The sequence below is a fragment of the Delphinus delphis genome, chromosome 1, assembly GCF_949987515.2.
Source record: "Delphinus delphis chromosome 1, mDelDel1.2, whole genome shotgun sequence".
Classification (NCBI taxonomy): Eukaryota; Metazoa; Chordata; class Mammalia; order Artiodactyla; family Delphinidae; genus Delphinus; species Delphinus delphis.
The window spans coordinates 48017191-48039484 of record NC_082683.1 but is presented as its reverse complement, the minus strand read 5'-3'; the positions used below and the strand labels follow the sequence as shown (position 1 = coordinate 48039484).

The following is a 22294-nucleotide window of genomic DNA, read 5'->3' as shown; positions in this document are numbered from 1 at the left end:
TGTTTATCTGTCTGTTTTCAGTATGGGTTCCCATTTTTTCAGTGGTTTATTATTTATTTACCTTCCTTAAATTATATTGGTGTTTAAGCTGTTTCAGAATTGGCCAGTGAGAGCTCCTCCAAGTTGGCATTTGTATCCTTGTGACATGCCCCTATCACTGGTGCTGGTTTTGAGTACTTCATTACTTTCTGGAACAACAAGATATGTTGGACTCATCTTATACCTGCCATGCCCCGTTTCTGGAATCGCCCACTTCTCCAGGAAACCCTGGGTCCTTTTACTGAGGAGTGGTAGTAGAAACCAAAATCTAGGTCTTTAGGTGTCATGTTGTCATTGGGTTATCTTTGCTCCTTGACCTGTTCAGTGGACAGGGCTGGGAAGTCATATGCATATAAACGCATGTATACACCTACTCATATACAGACACATGTATATTTTATAAACCACGAATTTACCCTGAAATCTCCAATTTCCAGTCTGTCCCATAGTTGTCTTTCCTGTCCTCCCTCCCTCTTTGCATAGTTTAATGTCTCTTCTTGAATAGTGAGACTCTTGGCTCCCAAGAACGTTAAAGAATTTACGTCCTTGTCCAATCTTATAATACATCTAAAATAGTTTTATAATTGCTTTGCCCATAGCACTACCCAAAAAAGCCTACTAAAAAGAGTTTGAGGTTTGTTTTTAGCTCCCCCTGCCCCAATCCTGTTCAAGACCGAGGGTAAACAGTCAAACTGTTCCTAAGCTATTCATATTTGTTCTTTTTCTCCCACCCTTTCAGTGCTTGTGCTTATGATGCGTCTCTGACATACAATTGGATTCATTTGTTTCCATCCACTTGCAGTTTTAGCATTTCCCCCACTTCCTATCCCTGTTAACTTAATGTTACTTTCTTCAGATATGTAGAGCATGAATAGGCTTCCAAATTTGGAAATTAAACAAAAAGCTGTACTCTGAGAAGTATCACCCTTTGCCTTGTCCTTCTACCTGGTCCGTCCATCATTCTACGACCCAGGATCTCCCCGTGTAGAAAAACAGCTTCATTGTTTTCTGCTGTGTTTGTCCTGTTTCTTTTTGTAAAGATCAGCAGTTAAGTCTCCTCCTTTCTTACATGAAACTAACATGCTGTAGATTGAGCTAGGCTTCCTAAGTGCCCAAATTTCATTGATCTTCCAAATCTTACACACTTGGTGGTGGTCTTCCTATTTTACTGATGTGGAAACTAAGACCCCTGGTCTGTACTATTGCAGACCTTTTTGCCTTGTTGACAAATGGCCTGTTTTCAGTGCTTTGTAGTTTGAATGAAGCTGATTAAGATGCCCTAAATTACGAATCATCAGGTAGTAGCGCATACAGTTTTTAATCCATAAAATTGCTGCCACTGAAACCCAAAGTCCTGTTTCTGGGAAGTCTACGCCTTCATCTGGTCGTTAAGGCTGGATTGTCTCTTTAGCCTGGAATTTCAGTGTCCTTAGCATATCCCACAAGGCTTAAATCAGGGTGTGGCACCTGGCTGGGAGAGTTGTTTCTGACTTTTTGCTTTTTCTTTTTAAAACTGAGGTGAAATTCACATAACATAAAATTAACCATTTTAATATGTAGAATTCAGTGGCGTTTATTATATTCATGATGTTGTTCAACCATCACCACCATCTAGTTCCAAAGCATTTTCATCTCCTCCAGAGGAGACCCCGTAACCATTGAAGAGTCGTTCCCCCCTCCCTGGCTTCCCCCAGCACCTGACAACCACTGATCTGCTCTCTGTCTCTCTGGATTTATTTATTTTGGGTAGTTTGGAGGTAAATGGAATCACACACTAAAGTGACCTTTTGTGTTTAACTTCTTTCACTTGGCATGTTGTTTGCCAGGTTCATCCACCTTGTAGCATGTATCAATCCTTCATTCCATTTTATGGTTGAATAATATTCCATTGTATGGTTACACCACATTTTGTGTATCCGTTCCCCAGCTGATGGACCTCCAGGGGGATCGTGAGTGAAGTTGGGGAGAAGAGAGGCTTGTACCCTGCCTGTGCGCTGTGCTGCCTACTAGCCACGTGACCGTGAACGAGCTACAGAACTGGCTTGTGCCTCCCTTTCCTCATGTGTCAAATGAACCTAATGATAATATCTAACTCTTCAAGTGACTGAAGGATTGGCTAAGATAATATGTGAAAAGTTCATAGTATAGTGCCTGGCAAATAATGGGCCTTCATAAACATTCGCTGTTTTGCCATAGGATGGTCTGAGCGTGGGTGGGGAGGAGAGAGAACACAAACGTGCGTTATAGTAGGTGTTTTACCGTGCATTTGTTCTGTTGTAGCTGCTCAAACCTTTGTGCTTTGTTTAAAAACGAAAAGGCCTATCTGTTTTCTCTGCTTTGTGGTTTGGTGGTTTTGCCCCTCCCCCACTCCCTAACCGCCCCCCCCCCCCCCCCTTCACTGAACGTGGGATTTTACATTTAGAAGCAGTTCAGTAGACAGAATGTCTGTAGTGGAATGTTACATAATTCACTTTTAGATTTGAAGAGCTCATTATAAAAAACCTGACACACTTCAGGAATATTAAATTACTGCAGATTGTGTGGAGCAAAGGAACATTATTGAAGCATTTCAGAATTCTAGGCGAGCCTGAATTTAACTGATAGGGCTTCACAGCTTTTACTGGGGAAAAATGATTTGAGTTGTCACATGGTTTCTGGCCCTAGAGGACTTTAATCTCCTTAATTACAAAGAAACGAATTTCCTAAATAATTTGGAGCTACTTCACAGCATTTGCTCAACCTCTGGCTTTTGGAAAATTAAAGGGGATGCCAGGGTCCTGGCTGTGGAATGTTCTCTCCGTACTGTAGCTTCCTTATGCAGGTTTTCATTAGAGACGATGCTGGTTTCCTTTCTTTACTGATATGGGGATGTACTTCAGGAATTCACAAGTAATGCTTATAACACTTGAACGCAATCACATTTTGTCAAACAAGTGACACTGGAGCTGCCCACAGAATAGGGAGAGGTTCTGTATTGTGGCTTACAAAGTCGAAGGAAAGAAAATGGCCCAAATCCAATGCAGTTCTATACATTGACTTTAAGAGTGCTTGAAATGGTGTAAAACCCATATTTCAGTTCACTTCGGTGTTGATGGATTAGGTACCTACTGTGTGCAAGACCAGCATCATGGAAATAGCTTAGCTTCTACCATTTCCTACAGTTTGTCCTTAGAAAGCAGACTTAACCTGTCTTAGTTTCCTTCTCTGTGAAAGGAGGATAATAATATGAGGCTGTGTTGTGACACAGGCTGTGTTTGTAACACAGGAAACTGTTAGGGCCTAATATTTATTAAGTGTTTGCCAGGAGATGTGCCCAGACACCCTTCCAAGCATGTTACATGTGTGATCACAATTTCCACAGCCACTCCATGAAGTTGATACTGTTATCCCCATTGTAAAGGTACAGAAACTGAGGCAAAGAGGGGTTGCGTAGCTTCCTCAATATCACATTGCTTGTAAATGGCTCAAACTACGAAGTTGGCCAAGAATCAGATCATAACACAAGTAAGGAGAGATTCTGTTACCCAGTCCAAGCTCATGCTGCTCGCTGCACGACAGGCCAGTAAATTGAGAGATGAGGTGTTGGGGCAAGGGATAGTGACTTTATTTGGAAAGCCAGCAGAGCAAGAAGATGGTGGACTAATGTCCCAAAGAACCATCTTCCCTGAGTTAGAATTCAGGCTTCTTTTATAATAAAAGGAGAGGGGTTGTGGCTGGTTGTTACAAACTTCTGGGTGTTTTAATCCTTTGTTCTTGCAGCTGTCCAGTGTAACTCAGGTCGCCATGTTTCTGTAAACCTCCAACAAGGCAAATGTTAATCTCTGTTGTGCAACTTTTTATCTCTGTATGAATGGAAAAGTGTTATACCTTTAAAGGTCAGAGCCTTGAGAATGGCCTATCCTGTATATTTCAGGCTAAGACAACATTCTTAGCTTGTAGCAAAAGCAATAGAGTCCGAAGGTTAAAGCAAGAGAAACAGATCCAATATGGAGTCAGATTTGTTCTTCCGTATTACAGTTCCGTTTAATGGAGGGATCAGAAAACCTTTCTGCCTAAGATACCTCTTTTGAACTGAACCTTGAGAATGTCAGCAGAATTGAAAAGAAAAATTCCATAGAAAGGTAACAGCACAAGGGAGGATTGGGAAGGTGGGAAAGTGTATCACCTCCCTACTGGACTTAATGCGTCCTTTTTTTATTTTGGTTGTTAATTTCAAGCCTCCTTGGACATGCTGGTCCTTCTGCCTGAGATAACCATTTATTCATTTATTACACATGCATTTATTGAGTACCCATTGGTCCTTTCCCTTATCATCCATGTGACAGAGGCATCATTCTTCAAGATCCGACAGTGGAGAGCTGCTTCTCTGTGAAGCTTTACTGACTCTTTCAAGCAAAGGTGAAAGCTTGCTCCTTTGTAACCCAGTAGGCCCATTTTTTGTCTGTTTTCATTCTGGTCATGTGTATTGCAGTCCCCTACATGACTGACACCTCTGCTAGACTGAATTTCTTTGAGGACAGGAATCAGGCTTTGACTGCACTCTCCGCCTGCATGGTTGTGCCGTACACGTCTATTGACATGAATGAGCCAGCACGTGCACCTGGCCTATTGTAGGTTCTTAGGAGATATTTGTTGCAATGAAATGACTAGTATTATTAATAAAATTAATTATCTCTTGATATGACCAAGTCTTGGGACTCTGCCATCTCTCATGGAATGTTGTCTTTTGAAGGCAAGAGGTTAGGAAGGGGGTGAGGGCTTCGTGGCATGGTGCAGATAGATGGCACAAAAGTGGCCGGAAAAGTCCTCATTTTCAACATACGGTTTCATGGACCCCATTCTAGGAAGATAATTTTCCATTTTCTTTAGTTGTAGCCTTAGATCCTCTACTTTAAGTACCTTCATTCAGGGCCAGTGTCCTCCTAAACAATAGTTTGTAAAACAGTTTGTTAAAAGCAAACAAAGAAAGCAGATATCTTTGGATAAGGTGTGAGTTTCCCCCTATTTAAGCCTTACTACAATTTATATGGCTTTTATAATTAGCCTTTCTACTTAAGCCATCTTTAATTGGCATGATCAAGAGATTTTGGTCCTTATTCTTTCTGAGCTGAAACTGGTGTTCAAGGTCAGCCTTTTCAGATGAAAAGGTTCTAGATCTGTGGCATGAGCTAAGAATTGGCTGCACAGTTTGAAGATCCATTTCCAGTAGCTTTATCTTAATATTCTTTAAAAATGGATAACTCCTGAAATGTTTATTTTCAACTGAACTCTCACATATAACTATCAGAGAGACGGTCGCTGGGAAAGACTGTTGGCTTGACACTGGGAACACGTTCATTCAATTTAAATGAAATCAAATGAGATAACGTATGTGAAGCAGGAGCTGAGGGCATAGGATATAGGAAATGTATAGTAAATACTGGCTGTAATTGAAGTGGTATTATTATCATTATTATCTCTTCCCAGCACAGTGTCTGAACTTAATAGTACCTAGTAGTGTGCAAGTCATATTTATTAAAGAAAGAAGGGCTGAAATGTGTGTCTGCCCGCCTCTTTCCTTTTCTTTTCCTCTCCACGTTAAATGCTTGTCTGCTCTTATAGCTGCGGGAAAAGCTGACATAAAAATGGGCTTGCTGGAAAGTTTCTCAGCCCCATTTGTCACCTTACCCTTGGAGCCCAGTTTTATGTCAACTCCACGTTCCCTCTGTTGCCTGCCAGTGAGGGACAGACCACAGGTCACTTGCCTATGATCTGCTTTAGCTGCCAAAGCTCTAGTCGAGCTTGGCTGACGTACGGGTGCCTCGTTGTTGGAAATGTCTCCATGGGGCTGCTCAGGAAATATGCCTGTGCTGTATCTTCTGGGTGACATCTAGTGCTTGACAATAAGAAACATGGAAAATAAAGAATTGGGTTTTGCTCCTCTTGAAAATCCAGAGTTTTAAAGATCTGTTTTGCATTACCTATTGTGAGTTCTGCGGATAAGGCCTCTCATTCTCTTGGTTGTATGAACCCTGTTGATGGCTTAGTGAAACCACGTGAACAGTTTATACACGGAGACCAAGGTTTTCCTGTTTCTGTATGTTTGACGGTTCCTTTTTTCCCTCCTAATTTCTAACTTCACCAGGGTGGTGATTCTGAATGTTCTCTTCCCTTGATTTGCAGCGCTCGAAAGGAGTGAATGGAATGTGCAGCTCGGGGTGTCATTTCTGAAGGGCGGAGTCGTTTTCTCGGAGAGGAGTCCTCAATGAGCCTGGCCGAGGCCCAGGATCTGTGTGAAGTGGACTAAGGATTTAGTAGGATGTCAACTGAGACAGAACTTCAAGTAGCTGTGAAAACCAGCGCCAAGAAAGATTCCAGAAAGAAAGGTAGGGCTCAATCTGTTCCTTTCCGAATGGCTACCTATTGTACAGGAATGAGTTTTTTTGTCTCTGGAACGGTATTTGGTACTATCTTTGTGATTGCATGTATTTTTAAATAATCACCAAGATTATTTGGTGTTTTTTGTATTCACGGTATCGTATTTTAATGGCTCGTCCTTATTCTCTGGGTAAAATCCAAAATTCTTTTCATAATATGCAAACAAAGCCCTTCCTGACCTGATTTCTGCCCATCCCTCCAGCAACATCTCTGCCCAGATCTGCGCTGCCTCCCCACCCAACCCTGTTTGCCCTCCAGGCATTCTGTGTCTTGTAGTTCACCTTTGCATATACCAGTGATTCTCAAACTCCAGCCACACAGAAATCACCTAGAAGGCTTGTTGCAACACAGATTGCTGAGCCTCGTCCCCAGAGTTTTTGGTTCACCAGCTCTGGGGTGGGGCCCAAGATGCGTTTATAACAGGTTCTCAGGTGGTGCTGATGCTGGTGGTTCAGAGACCAGACGTTGAGAACCCCTGGACTGTCACTTCAGCCTGAAATACTTTTGTTGCTCTCCGCTTTTTCTTAACACTGACTCCTACTTATTCTTCAGATTTGAGCTTAGTGGGGCCTCCTGGAGGGCCTTCCCTTACTCCCCAAATTGGGTTATTTGCTTTTGTTTGTCTTCTTTCATTAGCACTTTGTTAGTAGCTCACTTTCTTAGAAACACCCTGTTTTTTTTTTCCCCCTGTGTCAGCTATACTATACAGTCCTTCAGAGCTGGATCCCTTGTTCACCCTTTTAACTCCCAACAATTGGAAGGTGTCTGACACAGAGGAGGCACATAGGTATTTGGTAGAGAAGACTGGCATGCACAGTGTGATAATAAAATAATTCTGTCACTGTTCACGATTTTTGGAGAATTTGTTCCTATGGCTTTATGACCATGTCTTTCATTAAGTTCGTCTCCTTGTTGGAATTAGATGTAAGCAACTTGTTGCTCTGTGTGTAGGGGTGTGTGTGTGTATGTGTGGTGTGTGTTTTCTCCCTGTGGTTTCAGTTCTTTCCCTCCCCTGTCTTTAAAACTGCATGGAAGAGGATTAATACAACTCTCTTTCAGGTCTTGAAATCTGTCAGTATGGGCCTGCAAACAGGATGCCATTGGTTGCTTTGTATAGGCAGTGATTTGTTTGAGACGTTGCTGTGCCTGCCCAGTCATGTCTTCTGATGGCATTTGTCTGATACTCCATGGGAAGCAAGGGACATAAATGTAATACATATGCAGCTCTTGGACAGCCAGAACCCCAGAAAGGACTAGAAATTTTGCTTTAGCTGTTGATTTGAAGCACAAATATTTTGGAAGCAGTCTATTTTATCCCCTGAAACCTAATGTAAACCTTGTTTTTTATGCATCATGGACTAAGAATAATAGAAGGAAGGCACGTGTGTGAGAGAACAGGTCTTGGGAGAACTGCTACATGGGGGAAAAAAAAAAAAAAGATTGCAGAGCCCAGTACGTACTAGAATTCAAATGCTTTTTCACTGGAAACTGACAAGTTATATTTTTGCTTCAAATTTAACCTTTCCACTGAACTTGTGCTCTTGAATGCTTAATGCATTAAAAATTGTACTTAGTGCGTATCTTTTCATTCTTAATTTTAACATGCAAAACCAGAAGCATTCTAAAGAGAGGATTCAGATTTTTCAGAACATTGGCTTAGTTGAGAACTTGGAATGGGACTGTGAAGGTGACCTTCATGTCCTTAGTAGCTCTAAAATCAGCACAGCACCTATGCAAGGAGTGTCCTCTAGTGAGTGGCTAATACCATAAAGTCTGGGCAGGCAGACCTGGGTTCAGATTCTGGCTATATCACTTCCTAACTGTGTGACCTCAGAATGTTACTTCACCTCTCTGAGCCTCGTTTCCTTTCCCATAAAATGAAGATGTAATATTACAGAGTTCAAAGGCTCACTAGGAAGATTAATTGAAATAAGGCAAATATAACAGTATAGAACTTGGCATATGTTAAAAACTCTACAAAGTTTACATGTGTTCCTCTTCCCCCTTCCCCCTCCTTCTCTTCTCCTTACTTCTTCTCATCCCCTTCATTCCCTGTCATCTTTCTCCATCTTTCCCACCTCTCCCTTCTTTGTCCTATTTCTCTTCTCCCTTTTTCACTCTATCCTCCTTCTCTTCCTCATCTTCATCAGAATCATCACATTGTTTTCTCTTACCTAAGGGGATCTTAAAAAGTATACAGCTGATTTGTCCCAGAGCAAGATTTTACAATTATTTGTAATTATGCAACAGTGACAGATAGTTTTTTTTTCTTGATACCCTTGTCTGGACCAAGGCAGCAGGAAATCACACACGTACATTAAGAAGAGAGAATGAGAATGTGCTTGGTAACAGGATTAATTTATTTCCTGTCCTTTAGTTTTGGCTGTGGGATAGTAAGTATTCCATTAAACAAATATTGCTAACTGGGTGAAAATAAGTAGAACTTTGAAAGGAAATAAGCAGTTTATATATCGATCTTGAATCTTGAATTCAATAGTCTTACTGAACTCTTTTGCTAATACTTTCTCTAACCCCTCTTTGATTTTCTATTGAGGCAATATGTAACCTCATAAGTAAGTTTCTGGCTTCCTCTTCAATCCTTAAGTACTTGTTCTTTTTCTTTATCTTATTCCATTGGTTGGGTCTGTCATTATAATATCTAGTAGAGAGTAGGATCCTTAACTTTTACTTAAATTAATGGAAATGCCTTAAGTTACCTGTAAGTGTGATATTTAAGTATTTACTAAATATTCTTTATTAGTTTGCCTTCATTTATCATTTCTAGGAATTATTTTTTTAGATCCTGAATTTTCATGTTGAATTTTATCATATGCTTTTTCTATATTATTTCAATGATTATACATATATTTTCTCTTTTAGTTTAAAATCAATAGTAAGTCATGGATTTCACTGATAGATTTTCTGATCTTCATTTCTGTTTGTGATGTCTTATTTTCTATACCCTGTGGATTTAATTTGATATTTTACTTAGTATTTTTCTATCTATATTCATCAGCTCGATTGGTATATATTTTTCTTTTCTTGAACAATCTTTGTGCCTGATATAGGTCAAAGTTGATAACCTCATATAATTATTTTGGTGGTAAGGACATAATAATTTTAGACTTCTTTATGAAAAAATATGAATTTTTTAGTAATTTTATTAGACTTTTAAGAAGTTATATATGCTTGTTACTGAAAATTAGAAAAGACAAAGTAAGCATGCATAATCCTAAAAATTAAAAATAACTTTTATTGGGCTTCCCTGGTGGCACAGTGGTTGAGAGTCCGCCTGCCGATGCAGGGGACACGGGTTCGTGCCCCGGTCCGGGAAGATCCCACATGCCGCGGAGCGGCTGGGCCCGTGAGCCATGGCCGCTGAGCCTGCGCGTCCGGAGCCTGTGCTCCGCAACGGGAGAGGCCACAGCAGGGAGAGGCCCGTGTACCGCAAAAAAAAAAAAAAAAACTTTTACTAACATTCTAAGTTACTTCCTTCTGGACTGACTTTCCAGGATAATATGAGATTATACTGTCCATACAATTTTACATCCTGCTTTGTCATTTGACATTCTGTCATAAATACATTTCTCATATTACTACCTGATATTACAGTATCGTAAAGTTTTTTCTTCTCTTGGCAAGATTTAGGTGGTTCCTGGGGCAGATATTTTATTTCCTTAAAAAAATACCTGACAACGTAAGGCATCTATCATGAAAAAGAGTGGCAAAAAGGAAGTTAAGAAGCCCTTTATAATTCCTCACAAACCTGTCACTCCAGTTCTTTAACCCAGGCTGTTGAAAGCAAGTCAGACGGATTCAAAAACAAGTCACACAGGAGCATACTTCACCACAAAATGAGTTTCTAGACAGGCCAAGTATGAGATGTAACTAGAGTATTGACAATTCAAATAAGGAGGGGTTGAAAGTGGTGAGAAATGAAGTTGTTTTCTTCGTTTCATTTTTATTGGATTGGGTCACTCACTACACATACAGCTTGTCAGACGGTACCTATTCTAGGAGTGGAAGTTGATGGCGGACTGGAGGAAGAGAATGTGTGTTTTCAGGTTCGGTACCTGCCATCGAAGGGAGAAGATCAGTTGACACAATCTGTGGTAATCCTGGCATTAGGACACCCAGTAGAAGCCTGTGGTAGAGGAACGGGTCCCAGGACGAGCAGACACAGACATTTCTGGGGATAGTGTCTGGAGTTTTTCAGGTAGTGCCATCTGGCTTGGTGTCCTGGAAAGAGCACTAACTTTGGAGTCAGACAGACCTGGTTTTTAATTTCTAACTCTTGTTCTTATCTGCTGTGTAACCAGAGATGGGTTATTTAGCCTCTTTGACCCTTGTCTTTTAAGGGTGTGTGATTGTGTGTGTGTGTGTGTGTGTGTGGTGTGTTACTACTCCGCTTGTTATCAGAAAGGCGAGCGAGATTATCTTGGGTAAAGGACCAGCTTGGGATCTGCAGCATGGCAGTGATGTGGTTAACGTTAGCTTTTCTGTCCTCTTCCTTCTGAGATCATGGTTCAGTATTTTCTCCTTATTTTCTAGAAATACCTGGAAATAAACGTATTCACCTTCCTTTACTTATATTAGAACTCAGTGAACAAAAACAACAAGACACTAACAATCTTTCCTCCCAGAAAGCCTGGGCTCCGAGAATCAAGGCCCTGAGGGAATCCGGGAGAAGTTGGTGGTCACACGGCAGACACCTTAGCTCTGGAGCCACGTTGAACCGAGTCTGAACCCTGGCTGTGTGCCTCAGTAGCTGTGCAAACTCTGGGGAGGTTTCTTAGGAAATTCTGGTCAATTGTGATAAGGAATTGTTTCAGGAATCCCATGTTCAGGGTCCTGATCCCTCAACTGGTCAGTGAGCCCTGGGAAGGACCTCTGTTAATAATCCCTGGCTTACCACTTAGGAGCTGATAAACTGCTATCGTATTTGTTATCCCATTGGGTCCTTAGGACCCTGAGACATAAATTTTTCAAAAAATCGTTTTACCAGGGCTTCGGTGCAGAGAGAGCTGCCTTTTCATTGCTTCTATCTGCTGCTTTTATCCTGCAGGGGAAGCAGACTTGGGGTCATCGAGACCTTGCATTTGGGTTCATAAGCCAGGTCCCCACCCTCTAGTTGTTCACCTTCAGGCAAGTCACTTCCATGCCTTGAGCTTTAGTTTCCTCGGGCACCCAGTGGATGTACAGCTTATATTTGCTCGGCCAAATCTGGAATGTAGGTAGGCATTAATAAGCAATTATTTTGTCTACAAATGTTTATCCATCCCCAGCCCGGAGCCATGCAGGAGCTCCGTGTTCTGCTGGGGAGAGAAACACCAGGGAAGGAGATTCTGACTTCAGCCAGTCCATAGAGTCCAAGAATTTCCACCTGAGGGGAGGCCTTTCTGATTTGTGTAGGTCTCATCCTTCCTGAAAAAAATTCTTTTTTCCATTTGGCTACTTTTATTCATTTTAGTGAATAAAATTCATGTTAATTTATTCTGTGACTACTCATAAATTTTATGTTTTGTTTTTACTCCATATTTATATTTATTAATTAAAATCTTGCTTTTTTTTTATCATAAGAAAGAAAATTCTTATGGAAACTCTTTTCACTGCTTTCCTGACCCAAAGCAAGTGGATTTTCAACTTAATAAATACAAGTAACACGATACTCTGAATGTCTGCATACATTGAAACATGAATAGCTTCTCTAGAAGTACTAAAAGGTTAGAAGGAAGTAGTGTTTTGGGGGCTAGAAGGGCCTCTTTTTCAAGATGAGTTCTTAAGAGAAGAATGACTTGCCTACGGTCGTTCAGTTGGTTAGTGGTAGAGCCAGAGCTGGAACCCAGGAATGACTCCCCGGATGGTGTTGCTTGAGCTTATAGGTTCTCAAGAACTTGCCTTTCTCGGATTAAGCTCGTGGTGTGTTTGCTGCATCTTCTTTACATTGAAGACTCCTGGAAGAGCTCACGCTTCAGAATCGATAGACTGAAGTTTGCGTCAAGGCTCAGCACGTTTTCTACAGGTGTATCTCAGGCTAGCTACTTAATCGTTCCAAGCCTCAGTTCCTTCATCTGTAAAATGGAGGTAATAGGACCTATCTCAAAGTGTTGTAATGAACACTACATGGGTCAAAAACATCAAACAGCTAACACAGTTCTCTGTACACAGACTCAAGATAAGGACATTTTCCCTTCCCCCTCTGGCCCCCCAGCTAACTACCTGAAAGGCAGCACTTTTCTTAGTGCCAGAGGATATAAAGAAGGGTAGAAGGTACCCTTTTCTCCAGAGGTGCATGGGGAAGTCAGGCAGTGACAAAAAAGTACTGGTCCATCTTCAAAAGGATGCTTGTTCCAAGAATAACTGGGAAGGTGGACAGGAAATACAAAGGAAAGTGAACCACTTTGTCAAGCTACATTCATTAATAACCATCATTTATTGCATGCCTCCTGCATGCTAGCCATTTTAGATAAGTTGTCCCTAATGAGCCCAAATCTTACATTGCCCATGAAACACATAAGAAAATAACGTCCAGAGAGATCAAGAGACTTGCCCCAGGTCACATGGCTTGTCTGCGTGGGCTGGAAAGCACTAAGTTTGTCCTATGTGAAAGCCGGTGCCCTCTTCCCGGAATGCATGCTGTGGGTTTGCCCTGTGCCTTGATGGGGGTGTTGGGAAATGTGCAAAGGGGCTATACTCTTCTTACGGGGGTTGGGCATGGAAACAGATCAGCCGCCTCATGTAAATTTATGGCACTGTTCCGTCTTGTCAGGGTTTTGGATCTTGGTAAGCTAATGGGTCTCCACTGGCTCTGTGATTTGCAGGCTTTGGAAATTCAAGATCAAGGACTTAATAGCAAGACAACGTAAATTTCTCTGGAGTTGGTCCATGAAACTCTTGGGCTGAAGGGTTTGAGAGTGAGGGAATACCGTTGTGGGTCTAGAAGTCTAGTTTTTATGGAAAGACTGACTGCCGGATCACGTTACCTGCGGTGGGGAGAGACTTCTGTATTCTCCATGAGCACGTGGCCCTGAACTTATTAGAGAACACCTCGCTCCTTGCGGTCGTTCCCTGAAGGCAAACTCGCTTCTGGTTTCATTGGTGACTTCGTTCTAACTAGTTTGCTCACAAGAAGTCAGGCCTTCTTCAAACCCTCCCGCACACCTCCTCTCCTCCTTGAACATATTTCGTAGCGCCAGCAGTACACCGCAGGGGGCAACCCAGCAAGCCAGCCTTCTGAGATCTGGTCCCTGCCGCTCCTTCTGTCCCTTTGTCCCCCTCTCTGCGCCCAGACCCACCCTGAGCTTGGGTCCCGGGACGCACCTCTGCGACTTTGGTGCGTGCCGCTCCCTCACTTGGGTCGTGTTTCTCACCCTGTTCACTGGGCTGCCCCCTGCTCACCCCTCAGAACCCAGCAGCCATCTGACGGAGACTTCATCCTTGACCATTTGAGCTTCCCAGTGCCCTCGATGAATTAATTAATAATATTAGCCCCTGCAGCCTCCTGATTAACTCTCAAAGCACTCATGCTCTCTCTCCCTGCTGCCCCTCTCCTCAAGATAGTTCAGGCTACCTTCATCTGTCGTCCTGGCCCCCTCTTGAGCAGTCCTCAGGTGTTCAGAATCATCAGTCTCCAAGCTGTCCCTGACACTGCTCACTAATGGGAAGATCCGATCAGGTCCAACCTTTGCTTCAGACCCTTCCGTGAACGGGCCCCACTGCCCTCAGGATAAAGTCCACGTGGCTTATCGGGGCTTCAAGGGGGCCCTGCCCGGCCTGACCCCTCCTTATCTTTCCAGTCACATCCCTCACCGCTCTTCCCAGAATGATACTCCACTCCCTGACTCAACTGAATTAATTTCATTCCCCTGATCCTGCCATGTTGTTTTTCACATTTGGAATTTTGCAAATGTTTTTTCTTCTTCCAGGAATAGTACTAAAAAAAAAAAAGAAATCTCTTCAAAGCCAACTCCAATTTTGCTTTAGTTTCAAGTTAGATATTACTTTCCCCAGAAATGCTCTGGGGACCTACTGCAACCCAAACGACGTGATCCCCAGCTGTGGTCATGACCAGTCTGTGTGCTCTCAAAGCACCTCCCTTTGCCCATCTTAATACATTATTTTGTTGATCATTATCTTTTTGTTCCTCTTTATCACTCTAGGCTGGGAGCTCTGTGAGTGCAGGGACTGTGTCTGGCTTCACTTTTACCACTAAGCACAATGTTGGAAGATGTAGGTGTGTAGCCATATTTGTTGAATGAATAAGTGAATGAATGAACTTATGACTGAGAAAGCCTCACGTGACTGGATTTGTGAGGGCTCCTATAGCACCCTGCACTTATTCAAACATCACACCTGCCACATTTTTCCTATACTTTTTGCTTATTTCTCTGTCTCTGCCAATAACTATGAGTTCCCAGCACAGCACTCGGAACATGGTAGGTATTCAGTAAATGCTTGTTGAATTAATTATCATAAAGTGTGAGGGAGAATGATTTGCACAAGCAGAAAGGAAATTCAAAACCACAAACATCTCCTCTAAGAGCTGGCTCTAGAGATTCTTATTACGTGGCATTGAAAATTCCTCCCATTCAGTGAACTAAAACTCTCCTTTTGCGATGTGTGTCCGGTCACATCTGGCGCTATAATTCAGCGTGATGTGGGCCATATTGGTAGTAAGAGCTATAAGATTTGCCATATTAGCTCATCCCACTGCTTCATTAAGCTCAGTGTGCTGCCCCTGGCCATGGCTGGGCTTGAATTTTGATGTATGGAAGAACAAAGCCCTTCATATCAGCCCTCTGAGTCCTGTGAGTCAGGTAAGGGTACACTCCTTCCCAGCGTCCTAGAGTCATCTTTGCAGATAATCAGTAAGTGGCCCAGAGCATGGGGTTTTTATTATCCAAGTGGGTTTGCTGAGCAAAGGTCCCAGGTATTTTGGGACGTCAGCAACCCCCTCCTATTGCAACACGGCTTCTGGGATGGTCAGAATACATGTCACAAGATTGCACATTTCTACCCCGTCCATCAAGAGAGCACCCGTAGGTCAAAGGCAGAGGAGAGGGTGGAGTGGAGATGTCTCATTTAAGCTTGAAAACAACCACTAGGCGAGCACTCCCATTTTTCGTGAGCAGCAGCTGAGGCTCAGATTGGTGAACAGCTTACCTGAGGCCACACAGCATGTGGCAAGTTAGGGACCCATTTGCACCTAGATCTCTCTGACCCCAGAGCCTGTCCCTGTGCTTAACACTGGACTAAGCTGCTCCCTATTGAATGGGTGTCCTCTTATGAATTACCAAGTGATACTTACACTGAAAGACATCTCTCTGCGGATTCCAATAGCCGCACCATTAGGGTAAGGTGGCCTCGGCAGCAGAAAGCAGTGACGGCAGACCGTGTGGTGGAGGCAGAAAGGGAGTTAGAAAAGCACAGAAGCCCTGACTCTTCACCCCTCATGACTGTGGTGTGTGGGAGGTTGCCACACGCAAGGGCTCCAGAGGCTGAGAAGGAAACAATTCCCTTTCTTAAGGAGGATGCCAGTTAGTCCAGGCTTTCCAGATGTTTTCCAGTCTTTACAGAGGTCAAGCTGAGGGGAATTTGAAGGATTTTGACTGTGTATAAATCGAAATGCATGTTTAGATCTAAATTTGGAGCAGGCGCTCTGATTTTGCAAATGCCCCAAATCTACGAATAGTATCATCAGCTCAGCTTACCTCCCAGTGGGCATCTCCACATCAGAAATAATAGCGAGGATGCTGGTGATGAAGGTAGCTGCTCTCTGTCTGCAGTTACAAAATACCAGGCAATGTATTCAACCCTTTATATGTATTTTCTCACGCAGACCAACCCTTGGAGGTAGATCCTTATTTGAAATCTCACGTTTACAGGGGAAAAAACAGAAATCGGAGAGGCCAGACGGAGTGAATGCTGTAACCTCAGACTGGATGCTCTGAAGAGCCCTGTGGTTCCGTCTTCCCCATCCAGTCAGCAGATGTTATTGGGTTGGCCAGAAAGGTCTTTCGGGGTTTTCCAAAAGATGTTATGGAAAAACCCAAACAGACTTTTTGGCCAACCAAATACATGTGTCTTATCTGCACCTGGCACATTCTGCACGCAGTGACCTGCTTGGCCCTCCCTGAGCATGCGTGAGTTTGTTTCAGCTCTCCTTTCAACCTGGAAAAAGTCCCCTTCTCTCTTGTCTGCCTGTCAAGTTTCATCTGATTCTCTGAGAGCCAGCTAGATAGCACTTCCCTGAAGCTTTTCCTTAGCGTCTTCATACATGGAATTAAACCTTCCTTTCCCTGTGATTCTCAGCATACTATTTAAAAAAATGTTTTTTAATTCAGATGAAGCTCTCCTTTCTTTCTTCCATCTGTTAGGATTGCACTTATAGGCTTCTCTTCCTTCCTGGATTGATGGCAGGGACTGTGTTTTGGGCATCATTTTATCCTCTCAAAGCTGGGAGGAGGAGAAGTTATTAAAGAGCTGCCAGTGGGGAAAATGGAAAATGACCTTAATTTCATGACTACTCAATGCAGGCAGAGAATACAATGAGAATACAAGGGTCGGTAATACTCCCATTTTGCAGATGAAGAAACATACTAAGGTGAGTTCACAGTTTGTTCATGGTTACCCATCATGTAAATGAAAGCAGGAACTTTATTTACTTATTTATTTAGGCTGCGTTGGGTCTTCCTTGTGGTGTGTGGGCTTCTCATTGCGGTGGCTTCTCGTTGCAGAGCATGGGCTCTAGGTGCGTAGGTTTCAGTAGTTGTGGCACACAGCCTCAGTAGTTGTGGTGCACGGGCTTAGTTGCTCCGCGGCACGTGGGATCTTCCTGGACCAGGGCTCGAACCCACGTCTCCTGCGTTGGAAGGTGGATTCCCAACCACTGTGCTACCAGGGAAGTCCCTGGAAGAACAGGAATTTCAAACTCAGATCTAAATGATCCAAAGCACAGGATCTTTTTGCTACATTCTGCGTTTTTCCAGTAGTGGCCGTTGAATAAAACCTCAGTGAAAGCTCATTTCCTACAGGTCTGGTTCCTCTTGCATATTAGTGGCAATATGTGCCACTTTTACTTTTATAAAGAGTTTCTGTATCAGCATTAGAGATTCACTTCCTTCCAGTTGGGGACTGTGGTCGCTTGAGTCTTGCAGCCTTCCCTGGCTGGCGCTACTGCTCTAGGGCAAACGCGCGTTCCGATTGTTAAACTAGAGGCAAGAAAAGCCACGCAGGCACTCGCATTGGAAGAAGCCCAGCATATGATGAATAGCAGACCTAAATCTTAAATCTTATCATGTATTTCAGGATGATGTACGGGACTGTTGGAAACTGCCTTTGACAAAGGTGCCCGGGAAGGGGAATTATCTCCAACGATGAAAAATGTTCTTATTATGTGATCCTAAAAAGGATCAGGACCCCTATCATTGGGCAAATGAACATCCCCACGTCCTTGATTAACAGCAATATGGAAGTGTGTGCTAAAGACGACGGACATAGCACTGATGCTGTGATGGAAGCCGTGAGTGCTGGAGTCAGGCTGGACTTAGGAAAGGTAGCCTGATGCATGATAGCAGATGGGAAATGTGTAACTCTCCCAGGTCGCTTCTAGCCTTTGCTTCCCGAGGCTCTGCACGACTTGTTCCTGCTATCTTAGCCGAGTACCCAGTGGCCTTTGGTCAGGCTGAGGCTGTGATTAAACAGTAGAAGGGATATAAGTTTGTAGGAAATGAAACCATTTCCATAGGGAGAAGAAAATGGTGCACCAGGCATGTCACATATTTAATCTCATTTTCTTTTCACATTTCACATGGATGTGTAGAAACCTGGAGTCATAGAGATTCAGTAGCCTGCCCAAGGCTAGAAGCCAGCAGAGTGAGGGTTTGAACCTGAGCAGTCTGATCTCCAATTCCGTGTGCTTTGTAGACCATAGCAGCTTTTTTTTTTTTTTTTTTTTTTTTTGTGGTACGCGGGCCTCTCACCGTTGCGGCCTCTCCCATTGCGGAGCACAGGCTCTGGACGCACAGGCTCAGCGGCCATGGCTCACGGGCCCAGCCGCTCCATGGCGTGTGGGATCTTCCCGGACCGGGGCACGAACCCGCATCCCCTGCATTGGCAGGCGGACTCTCAACCACTGCGCCACCAGGGAAGCCCCCATAGTAGCTTTTAATAAATAACCTACTGGCTGGAGTTCTTTGAGTGCCTTCCTTTCTTCCCTCCTTCCCTTCTCTTTCCTACCTTCTTTCCTTCATCCCATTTGTGAACTTTTTCTAAAGTCATGCAGAGTGCTGGCCACAGAAGAAGATTGTTAACAAGTCCTGGGCTTAAAGAACTTAAAATCTAGTATGAAAGACAGACAACTGAGAAGCAATTATAGTTCATTGCAGTAAGTTAAAATCCCAGAGCAGAGATAACCAAGTTTCCAAGGACTTCCCAGGGGTGGTGAGATTTAAAAGACTCTTCGAGTTCAGATTTCTTTTTCTCGTTCAATGGATGCTTTGCAAAATATCTATTATTATAGACATTATCTACCTATTAGATTTAAATCCCGGTTGTGAAAAATAAATCCTACCCTGTCTTCCAGTGAACGGAAGGCCTGCAGATCAGACATCTCGCTGGGCAGCAACTTGCTGCCCCCTCTTCTTGAGTAAAAGCTCCTTCAAGGTATATACAAATTTTATTCATTTCCTGTTATGCCTAGGACCAGGCACATAGTATGTGCTCATTAAGCATGTGTTGAACAATAGAGCAGGCTGTATTACAGAGGTAATTCTTTGGCCTTTGGCCTACATTATCCTAGAATCAGTAATTTATATCCCATTAGTTTTCCTTTGATGTTTTAAAATAATGATTACCGTAGCTTCTCCTCTTGCTCTCAAAGTTATAGATTGCAAATAGATTTTGTGTAATTTGCCAATGCCAGTCGATTTTAACAGCTGCCTCAGGCACTGTGTAGAGGATTCTGAAGTCCTATCCTGGCTTTGAGTGAGAACAGTTAAGACTCTGGTATATTTCCTTTCAATCTTTTATTTTTTTCTGCACAAGAGTGTACGCACTTAAGCATGCAAACACACACATTCTAGTTTGGTCCTCCTGCATATTTAATTCTCACTAAACCTTACAATTTAGGCTGTTCCATGTCATTATAAACTTTTTACAATCATCATTTACAAAAATGCCAAGTGATCTCATTCTCTTTAGCTTTTAGTCACGAAACACCTCCTCCAACTCTTCTGTCATTGTGGCCATTTTTCAATGGTCGATTCCCAACTTTGCCAAATCTTCCTGAAGCTGGGGCATACAGAATTGCTTTCAGTAGCTGATGATTCATTTCTGTTTTCCTCCTTGAACAGATGCAGGGTTTGTCTTTTGTGGCCGGGAGAAGATGCTAACTCGTTTCCTGCAGCGAGAGGAAAGCGAGACTTTGGGATGGGCTTCCCTTTGTGGGAGGGCCACCATTCTGGTACAGCCTTGGAATTGAGCTTTGCCAATGGATGCCTCTGAGCTCCGGTGCTTTTTGCCGTTCAAATCTTTTAACCTCAGCTTATCAACTTTAATACGTTGTCCTGGTGCCTTGATTTTTTGGTTCATCTATTTTAATGTGATGAAATGTAAAAACCAAGCTCAGCCTTGTCCCCTCACAATGACTTTAGGGTTTTCCAGCTGATAACCTAGCCTTCGTCTGTTAAGGATTTGAATTTTAAACAGTCAAAAATACATTTTCCTGGTATCTGTCATCAAGTGATATGGGCAACTATTTAGTTCTGGTCGTCTTTCCTATTCTTGGTAGATTTATTTTCTCTTTTTAGAATTCTCCCATTGCCCTCTCTGTCTGGGAGACTGGAGATGTCATTTAAACCTTGCTTATTAGGATTCCATTATTTGTCTCTCATGTACAGTCAGCTAAATCAAAAAGTCAGACAGTGTTTTTAAATTGCAAATTTAAATGACAATTTATAGACCAGGTCTACTGGAAATGTTCTGTCCTTGGCATGCATCATTGTTTGTGTGTATATAGTTTTATGCTCTCTCTTTTTATCTTCTTGAGAGCACAGCACACATACCCATCAGGAGGATCAGAACTGCTTGCAATCAAACAAAAAGTGCAACAAAGATCTTGAAAGGAAATGAAGACAAACACCCTATTCCAGACCTTAGTTCAACATTAGTTCTCTTCCTCCACCTTCCCCTCCCCTGCCTCTAAAAGAGGAAACTTGCATTAGTCACTTTTTTTTTTAAGTATTGAAGCTCATGGTTTAGATTCAGAGAAAGTAAACATTTGCCCGGGCCTGAAATATGCCAGATACTGTTATCTCAGTTAATCTGCATGATAAACCAATGATCCTGACACTGTTATTAATAATACTGTGATAGCTAATGTTTATTGAGCACTTACTACATACCGGGCACTGTTCTATGTTTTACTTGTCACAACTCATTCAAGATAATAATAGGTTGCTTTCTTTTTTTTTTTTAATTTGATTTATTTATTTTTGGCTGTGTTGGGTCTTCGTTGCTACGCATGGGCTTTCTCTAGTTGTAGCGAGCGGAGGCTACTCTTCGTTCTGGTGCACGGGCTTCTCATTGTGGTGGCTTCTCTTTGTTGCGGAGCACAGGCTCTAGGCACACAGGCTTCAGTAGTTGTGGCGTGTGGGCTCAGTAGTTGTGGCTCGTGGGCTTAGAGCGCAGGCTCAGTAGTTGTGGTGCACGGGCTTAGTTGTTCCGCGGCATGTGGGATCTTCCCGGGTCAGGGCTCAAACCCGTGTCCCCTGCATTGGCAGGCGGATTCTTAACCACGGCGCCACAAGGGAAGCCCATAGGTTGCTTTCTAAAAGGGGATGACATTCATGGTAGGCAACTTGCTCAGAGCCCAAAGCTGAGTGAGGGGTGTACCTCCCACTTCCAAATTAGAACCCTGCCCACCACACTAGCTTCTATTTTTATTTTTAGTAAAGAAAATTTATTTCAGTAAGAAAATTGGGGACCTATTTAGTATCTCTGTTTTATAAGAATGACAGGCTGAAAAGTCGTCTCACTATGGCTTGCTGAGTTTTAATTTTGAGCAGATTGCGTTAGAAGGGGTGGCTTTAAACCTTGGTATCATCTACTTTTATCGGTCCATTTTCTCTGGGATCAGAGTAGATTGGCAAAGCATTATGATCTTCCATTTCAAAGCTGAAGGATTATCCATCTTGATGGGGGAAATCATCCTAAAATCCTGCCGAAGCCAGCTGCAGAGGTTGGTACGCTTCAGAAAATGCCCAGGGTACCCAGTAACTTCAGTGATGAAAATCAATGGAGTAAGATTGCATCAGGAGCGTACACCTTTAACACATGGTCCCAGCTTATCTATTGCGTCAGGCGTTTTCATTTGCAACAGGAGCCTCAAGTTCTTCCTTTCTGCCTCTGCTCACCAGGCTCCAATTTCAACAGCAGCTGGCGGAGTCAAGAGCTTGTAGGATTCCAATCAGATATAGGAGGTGAGGACATGGGGTGATGAAGAGATTTCTTTGTGCCTGGGAGAAAAAATGGGGAGGGAGCCAGAAGAGCCTAGGGGAGCCATCAGACCATAATGCAGGTTTGACCCTGAGTGAAAGCAAGAGGGAAGGAAGGAAGAAAGGATGGATGGAAGCATCTTAGACATCCACAAGGTCTTTGTAGAGTCCTTGAACCAAAGTCACTCATCAGAGGAGTCCTTTGTCTCCTGGGAATGGGCCTGCCAGAGTATCCCTGCCCTGCTCTGTCTTTGGCTGGGAACAGCTTGTGGGAAGCATAGTCTTGGTGTAGATGGATTTCTTTCTTTTTTTTTTTCAGTTTTTATTTTATATTGGAGTATAGT

General features: G+C 42.9%; 1 protein-coding gene across 3 annotated transcripts in view; it reads left to right on the top strand.

The window, feature by feature from the left end:
* DAB1 (DAB adaptor protein 1) overlaps positions 1–22294 on the top strand; it is a 417088-nt gene that overhangs the window by 131189 nt on the left and 263605 nt on the right. For all 3 annotated transcript variants that reach the window (XM_060005432.1, XM_060005441.1, XM_060005424.1), the window contains exon 2: positions 6202–6404. In XM_060005432.1, coding sequence (XP_059861415.1) covers positions 6338–6404 — 67 coding nt within the window. In that variant the 5' untranslated portion in view covers positions 6202–6337. The remainder of the gene's footprint in view (positions 1–6201; positions 6405–22294) is intronic.